The sequence below is a fragment of the Nicotiana tomentosiformis genome, chromosome 6 (genome assembly GCF_000390325.3).
Source record: "Nicotiana tomentosiformis chromosome 6, ASM39032v3, whole genome shotgun sequence".
Taxonomy (NCBI): domain Eukaryota; kingdom Viridiplantae; phylum Streptophyta; class Magnoliopsida; order Solanales; family Solanaceae; genus Nicotiana; species Nicotiana tomentosiformis.
In genome coordinates, this window is record NC_090817.1 from 121,764,557 (window position 1) to 121,772,997 (window position 8,441).

General features: G+C 34.9%; 1 protein-coding gene across 1 annotated transcript; it reads right to left on the minus strand.

Moving 5' to 3' along the window:
- Positions 1–1,114: 1,114 nt before the first annotated feature.
- Positions 1,115–7,745, minus strand: LOC104120984 (transmembrane 9 superfamily member 1-like). Its single transcript, XM_009632867.4, has 12 exons — positions 7,535–7,745; positions 5,644–5,833; positions 5,462–5,566; positions 5,295–5,312; positions 5,118–5,212; positions 4,872–5,024; positions 4,091–4,225; positions 3,639–3,805; positions 3,223–3,317; positions 2,713–3,086; positions 1,591–1,867; positions 1,115–1,481 (listed from the first exon to the last, which is right to left on the minus strand). The coding sequence occupies exons 1-12, from the start codon at positions 7,607–7,609 to the stop codon at positions 1,414–1,416; spliced, it is 1,752 nt and encodes a 583-aa protein (XP_009631162.1). The 5' UTR covers positions 7,610–7,745; the 3' UTR covers positions 1,115–1,413.
- Positions 7,746–8,441: the final 696 nt, after the last annotated feature.

Genomic DNA, 8,441 nt, shown 5'->3' on the forward strand with positions numbered 1-8,441 from the left:
AGATAGGAGAGAACAGGAAATATGTATCCGTAAATAATGTAAAATTAAAAATATAATAATTTTATTTTACAAGTTATTTAAGAACTTTAGAAGATGAAGAACAACAATGTTTCTAAATTTTTTCTGTTTTACAATCAAATAAAATTTATCAAGTAACTACAAAAGAGAAACCAAATACTATTAAAAAAAACAGAGGGAATGTAATATATTAATTCAGTGGTAAGAAAGTAGAGACTATGAGCAATTAAACTCTGTTACCTAGCAGTGTCTCTGAAGAAGTACTTGAACTTGGAGCAGAGCAATGGGATTTTCAGGCTCCGATAGTGAACCAGATCTAGGGTTTCAGCGGGGGAGAGAGAGAAAGTAAGACAAGTAAAACCATTGGGTTCATATAATGTATTAATAATAGTCCGGCAATATTTTAGATAATTTCTTCACTAGTATTTATTTTCTTCTTTTGAAATTATTTTTGTTATCATGGATTCAATTTTTTCGATTAGATTACTATTCTAAATCTAGTTTAAAAAAAAGGATTTTCTATCCATAATTTGCAAGTGAGATGAGCTGGTGTATTTGTTGCTATTTCCGACGGATCCGCTGGTGGATTTATATATATATATATATATATATATATATATATATATATATATATATATATATATATATATATCGGAGTAGTTTAATTATATTTTGGTTGAGGTTCAAGTTAGGCCCATGGAGCGGTGACATGTGGATATTAATTAAATTTTTTTTTCCCATAATTTTTCGTTAGTAATAAGAGTAATGTTGAGCCAATAAAATAACGGTAGGAGCATTTTTATTGAAATAGGTGAACGAACATTTTTGTACCAATTCTGATACTTGAGGGACAGTTTTAGCCTTTTTCCGTTAATTGAAATCCATTATATGAATCATCGACTTCTATTTAGAAGATTAATCATAGTTAGACTATTTCTAACTACTTTTACCTTGCCGTCAACCTATTAGCTACAACCTTCTTTTTTCCGGACTTGGAACCGACTATGCTTTGTGAAGCTCATATAAGTAGAGTTCTAGTTCCCACGAGGAAAAAAAACTGAAAAAGAATCAAAAGCTTAGAGCCAAAGTGACAGTCTTTTCCAAAGGACGATATCATCAAATAGTCTTTCAATATGGCAACATGTGTGTAGGAAATTTGCACAGAGCATATAGACTACACAAGGTCAAAAATAAAAACTTTCTACAAAGTGAAATTTCATTCTCAATGTCTCAGAAAGATCCAAAATGCTAGTTTTGGTCAATGTAATGTATAGCTTCATCTAATTGTGATCAATATTGCCATGAGCTCAGCTTGAAATCACTGACCATACGATTGGTAGAACCCAACACGGAAAACTCCATAAAGAGTAACCTCTCTTGTGCAGTATTAGGCACTTAATCACATTTGATATTGCTGAAAATCCTCCTGACGAACAAATTAGAGCCGATATACCCTACAGCACCTGTAGTTTCAGAACAATCGAGCCAAAAACTCGAGTTAATGACAGGGAAAAAAGAGTTGTTTGGAAGAGAAATAACACATATGCATGTATGCCAACTAAGAGAGCTTACCACATAGTGTGCCGAGACCAAGGCAGAACATCAGAGTGTAACCAAAGTAAACGCTGGTCTGGAAAAGACCAAACATCCTAGTCTTTGCATAATAGTAATATATGGAATAGAGGTAGACATAACAAGCAGTTGAAGCAGCAGAGTAGAATGAAGTCCACTGCCAATGATAGTTCTCAGCGCTCAGCAAGAAATATGTTGCCACAATTGTCACACAAACAGTGACGATGATCAGAATAATGAAAACGAGGAGCATAAATCCATACACATGGTAGTATACCTGTCGAGAATATCATCAAGGTGGATTAGCAATTGAAAAGACATCTCAACTAAAATGTAGCTACACCACAGAAATATAAGTAGACGAATGCTTCAGAATCTCCAGCAACATCGAGGAAAGATTAACCACGTCTGAAATTTTCACATATGGATTCAAATTACTAAGAAAGAAGAAATTAGTAAAGATGGAAGATATAAAGCACCTATTACTAAAGAATCAAACTAAACGACTATTCATTAATGCATCTCTAAGATGTCTTTCCTTTTGTGTCATGCTTCTTACTATATTTTTCTTGTGTGTTCGCACATCTAGGTTAGTCTGTGTCCCTGCGTGCAGTTATGTCTTGCATTTTTGAAAAGTGTTATTCACATATCGGTGTGTCAGAAATATGTATATAGAACAGAGCTGTATAGAGAGCGAGTAAATTAAAGACGAGTACTTACACGTATACTGTTACTTCTACGAACAAAATGAGATAAATTGAGATGACTCAGAAAACTACTCACAGAAGATGACATCTTTCAAAAGATTCCATCAATTACAAATATGAATGAAGATGTATCAACTATGACAGGCTTTAAAACAATCAGCTCTTTGATATTATATGCATATCCCAAATGGTAGCACCTTGGCCAGGATTATAAGCATGTATTTTTCATGCCAAAAAAAAAAGGTTCTCAATAAATGAACATTTTATAACATCCTGTTACTTGGAAGTTCCGAAATTTGAAGGTTCGAATAGTAAAACAAACGAGTCTAAATATTGCTAAAAAGATGCCAGGAACAAGCAGCAGGCGAGAAGTATCTCACGACATGTTTTTCTAGATACCAAATTGAAAAATTACCATGTAGGTCCAGAAGGAAGAGAAGATGAAATACATCTCAATAAAAATGCTTCCAAAGGGAAGAAGACCTCCCACCATAGAAATTGCAGATGGTTTAAGGTACCATTGTTTCTCAGGGATAGGACGAGGGATAGTCTTAACACGGCATGGATTGTTTGGCGTACCATTCCAGTTTCTTCCAACAACAGTTCCAAAGAAAGTTAGGGGAAACGAAATAAAAGCCCAAATAATAAAAACAACTACGATCGTTTCAAAGGGTATAGCAAGTAAGGATCCATAAAATATGGCAATTGTGTTTAGGATGAACCCAATCCCAAAGCACAAAAAGGGAAAAAGTGATGCTGTAAGGACCATTGACTTTATCCAATTTTCACCTGAAAAGATTCAAAGAAGAAAACCCTTCAATTGATAAATGATCCATATGCTAAACACACAAATTTGATTATGTTAATTGTTAATCTCTCCTACACAAGGAAACAACTTATAGACATCAGGCAGAAGAGCACATACCAGCATTACGAGAGTACAGGGCACCACTCACATATCCTGAGATGAATGATGTAAGAGCATAACATACAATAAATGTTGTAATAATTGCTCCTCTCCTAAGAACATAAGAAATAAATAAGAAGCATTATAAATGCAGCAGTGCTGATCATATAGTCAAAATATAGGACACACCTGGCTATTTTAACTCACTTGGAAATCCATATAGTAGTTAGTATTCAAATAGAAGATGATCAACACAATTTGATTACAAAGAACACATAGTTGGACTGATTCAGATAAGGGGATGAAGATCATTTGGTTACTGAGTGTCAGAAAACCTAACGGTTAAAAAAACGGAAGAAATGCAGTCTCTACTGTCTAGAACCAAAATTTTCAGATCTGGTTTGTATGATGAGTAGCACAGGTAGCAAACATACCCAATGTACAAATTTCCAATCATGGCAGATATAATGACAAGGAGAACAAGTGTTGAAAGCTGAGCACCAGTCCCGACAACTGCTGAAAGCAGAGCCAAATTTTCTGGAGGTCGGAAGACATCACCGTGGACGAGTTTCCAACCAGACTCTTCATGTACATCCTTTTCCTATATAAGAAGTCAACCAACCAAACACCAGAAATTAGTAATTTTCTAGTAAGGATATGCCATTGGACTAGTGGCGAAGCTAGAAATGTCACAAAGGGTATTCAAGGTTTAATATATATTTATAAAAAGTAAATTTTAATCTATATATAATATAATTTTCTGTAAAACTAGTATAATTTTCCGATGAAGGGTGTTCAACTCAACACCCTTCACTGTATGTGGCTACGCCACTGCATTGGACATAGGTTCATGCAAATACGTGAAATGAGGAAAAAAAAGCTTTACCAGAGTCTCCATGTCATCATTTGCACGAGCATATTTTGCGTAATCATTGCGAAGAGTGCGCATCAAAATCATAGACACCAACCCAGTGAGGAAAATAACCATCATGATGGAATTGAAAACAGAGAACCAATGAATCTGCAAAAGAAACAAGACGTTTTAGGAGCTGAGAACACGAAGAGCTATAAGGAGTTAATGGGGACTAACTGCCTAAGCTTTTTATCTGCTTTCTCCTTAGAATTTTGCTTCAATGAGAACCCGAAATATTACTAAGTTTTGGAAAAAATTCATTTGCCTCGTAGAAAGCCAAAAGGAAGTAAATATGTGACATTTATAAGCAGAAATACTTTTGTTGCCAAAGGTCTCTCTTTTAACAACTACTGCTACTACTACTATGCCTCAGTCTCTCCAAACATGTTTTAAAAAAACTAACAGAAGGGAATATGGATTTCTCCTATAGATACATTTTCAGTTCACAAAATAGCTTCCTGTGGTCCAGACCTCCATTGGCTCCACAAGTTGATAGAGCATAAAACTGCAGTAACTGCTGCCGCAGTATTTTTGTTGTTTTAATCAAATTCTTCCATGAAAAAACCATTATGAAAGTCAGCAAGTGCATGGTACTGATATCTATGGTACCACATGCTAGCATATCATCAATAAACAATGCCAATAAAATATTCAATGTTGATGAAGCATAATCATATTCATTGATTTCTGATCAATACCCCACTAAAAGCTCACTTAAGTACCTAATATAATAGGTTAGTAGATTGGCATGTACCTGGTTCTCAAAAAAGGTGAAATTCAGGTAAACATCGAAACGTCGTGCATAAGTAACGTTTGTTGGGACCCATTTAACAGAATATGTCATGTCCAAGACCCTTCCTTCCTCCAATGGCTTTGGGCTCTCTTGATACAGTTGGACAGAAATGATCTAAAGGACTTAGATTAGAGTTAGATTATCAACACTATATTGCAGATCATTGACATGCCACAAGGCATTAAGAACTAAAAACAAAGTGCCTACCTGGTCTCCATTGTACTTAATAAGAAGATTCTTGTGTGTGTAGATTACATGCTTGATATCTTGATTTCTGTCAGAATGCACCTCGCCCACGAAACCTGATTCCAAGTGAGTGTTTATTTATGTTATAACTGTCCATGGTAATCAGAAACATTCGAGATAAACTAGCTAAGGACATACCCCATATAGGCAAATCATCTGAAGCCAGGAAGTCACAAGTCATAATCCAAAACGGAGGTTACAAAGAGAGAGAAGCTTAGAAGTTAGTACACTTTAAATAGCAGGTAAGCCGACAACTGTTGAAAAGAATTGACAGTATCATGGAGAAATGTCATGAAGCACTGTACCCATAAAAAATTCAAACCAATACGAATTGTCAATTGCATACTTAAACTGTGCCACTTTTGATGCATCCAATTTAAGTTTGCAAATTGAGCTTTTCTCCAAATTTCCTGTTGGGAAAAAATGGCTAATTGTAAGAGGAAGCGTTTAAGTATAAAGCTCCATTGTAAAAAATTGAAGAACTGACTCTTAAAGTTTATGTGAATTCGGCTATCAATAAGATCATTTCCTCCAAGAACCTCTCCGAGGCCACCCCACTTATGATCACCATCAGCAGGACGACAAAATGGAAGGCTATAATAACTGTAGGTCTCTTGTGGATTATTATATGGTGCAGCCTTGTTTACCCATAGAGTGACAGGATCATCTTCTTGATACTGCAAAACAGCAGAAAGACGTCCATCCATTAGATAATTCATAAACCAGATTTTTGCAAGTGTTAAATGCACAGTTAATATTGGTGGTTCGACTAACTTAAGAATGACTCGTTAGGTTCTATACATTACACCATGATTCATCATGGTGAGTCGTGGAAGTGGTGAAACAAGATGTATGGTTCAAAATCTTGGTAGATTCCTTGATTAGTTTCATCAATTAACACAATGTCTTACAAATAAAAGCATGCGCGATAGAACCTCATCTTGTATACAATTGGTTAGCTCACCCATAACTATGACAAAAAATTATACGCTCGAGGTAGATCCTTAAACAAACAATGGTTAGGCGAAACTCCTCTATATCTCCTAACACTGTCTCAAACTTGTGATGGGTACTTCTTACATATCTTTTACTGCATTTATGTATTTGGTATGAATTCCTTTCTCTCCAACACCAACCAAAGGGCTTTCTTTAACACTCTATAATATGCATTTTTTAGGTCAATAAATAATACTCCATCTAAAGATCGCTTTTCCTTTCCCTATAAATCTTTATCAATCTTTTAGCAACTATATATTATCTATTGTACATCTACCAGGCATAAATTCAATTTGGATCGGTGTCACTATTAAGTATCTATAAGTATAACATGCGCTTTCAAACATTTCCAAAGTTTCATCCGATAAATAGGTGTAATACCACAATAATTAGCACAACTAAAAAACCTTCTTTGTCTAAGAAAAAGTGCTATAACAAAGTAACCAATGTTTACCCGTAAAACGGTACAGTTGAATTTATACGTGGTTTCTAGACAAGTGAATTAATTTGATCCTGAAATAATAAAATAATCGAAGAATTATGCAATACTTAGCCTTATGATGTAGACGAAACAGCAGAAGCAACATATTCGGGAACAGGGTTTCCGGGCACAATAACAACGAAATCAAAAAGCAAGAAGATAAGATTGTATTAAGCTTTGTATAAAATGTAGCGTAAGTTTGCCAGAAAATTCGTGTCATTTATAATGATAACTGAGCTCACTATTTATAGTTATGCCTAGGGAAGGAGGTCCTAGGATCGTGCCCTTCTTTAATGTCAATTATGAGGGTCATTGATAAAGATGTAACGGTGAACATAAATGCCAAATTTCACTATAACAGGTAATCGCTATTAATGCCACGGAATATTCTTTATTAAATGTTGCCGGGCGAAGAGCATTTATCACATCTTTATAAGCGTTATTTTTTCCGGCGATAAACGAAACAGTTGCCTTCGGTCTTTGGCCAATCCACGTCTTGGGTTCCACGTGTCCTTTTTTGGACGGCCACGTATCATAACATATTTTACCCTGTACAACCACAAAATAAGGGGAAGAGGAAAAGGAGAGAGATAAAAGTTTCAAACAGAAGTCTCTAACTGAGAGCATCCTTCTTGCAGCTAAGAGGTGGCATAGCCTAATAATTTGGTAATAGATTAAAAAAATAGTATATGATTAATCAACTATGCCACAATCTAAGGCTAGTTAGTTACTAGCTGACAATATAAATCCCTATATCCATTCTGCTCCATTTGGACTCATTACATTCAAATATTGAATAATTTGTCTTTTAGAAGCGAAACCAGAAAATCCATAAAATTTGAAAAGCTAACTAATGCAATTCCAATTGTTCATTCTACTTGAAAGAGTTTCAAGATTGTACCTTGCCAAGAGTAGGGTATGCGAGGAAACAAGAGCAGATAATGAAAATAGGAAGGGATCGAACTGTAGAGAGCATTGCTCAGAGCTGAACAGTGTCTTAATTTGACAAGAATGAAAGCTAGACCTGGTTAGTTAGTTAACAGGATTAAGGAGTACTGTGTTGTGTTTTGTTCAGTGTCTAATTTCAGACACTGAAGAAAGTGTCTGTTTGCTTTGAGAAAGTGAGAACTCTTTTCCATTGTCCCTTCTCCTAGAATTCTGAGTCTATGGATCTGAATTTTTCTGACGACGACTTTGACTTTTGAGTTAAGAATCCGCTAGTATGAAAAAAGAAACAAATTTGTGATTGTTATAACTATATTATATTTTGTATGTTAGCCTGAAGAAGGTTATTTATACGAGACTCTGACATAAATATATTTATCTATTTAGTACTCTATTAGAAATAAGTTTTATGAAGAAGTTTATCCTTTCAATATCCTGTCATGGATAAACATCACACCCGATAAAAGATTATCTATATCTGATACAATAGCAGCTTACACATCAGCTTGCTTTCTTCTATAAATAGAGAAAATTTCAGTTCATTATGTACATAAGTTTGAAGTTTGAATAATATATCAGTTTCTCTCTATACTTGTCTTTAATTTACAGTCTTTATTTTGTAACACGTTATCAGTACGAGACTCTGCCATCTCGTGCAAATACTTTGAAAGTATCAGAGGTACGAACTTTCTTTTTCTAAATAATATCAAATCTTTCTAAACTTGAATTTGTAGCCCTGGATATATCGGGTAAAAGCTACATGTCTTGGGTGTTTGATGCTGAAATTCATCTTGATGCGATGGGTCTAGCAGATACCATCAAGGACAAAAATCAAGCATCAAACCAAAACCGTGCCAAAGCAT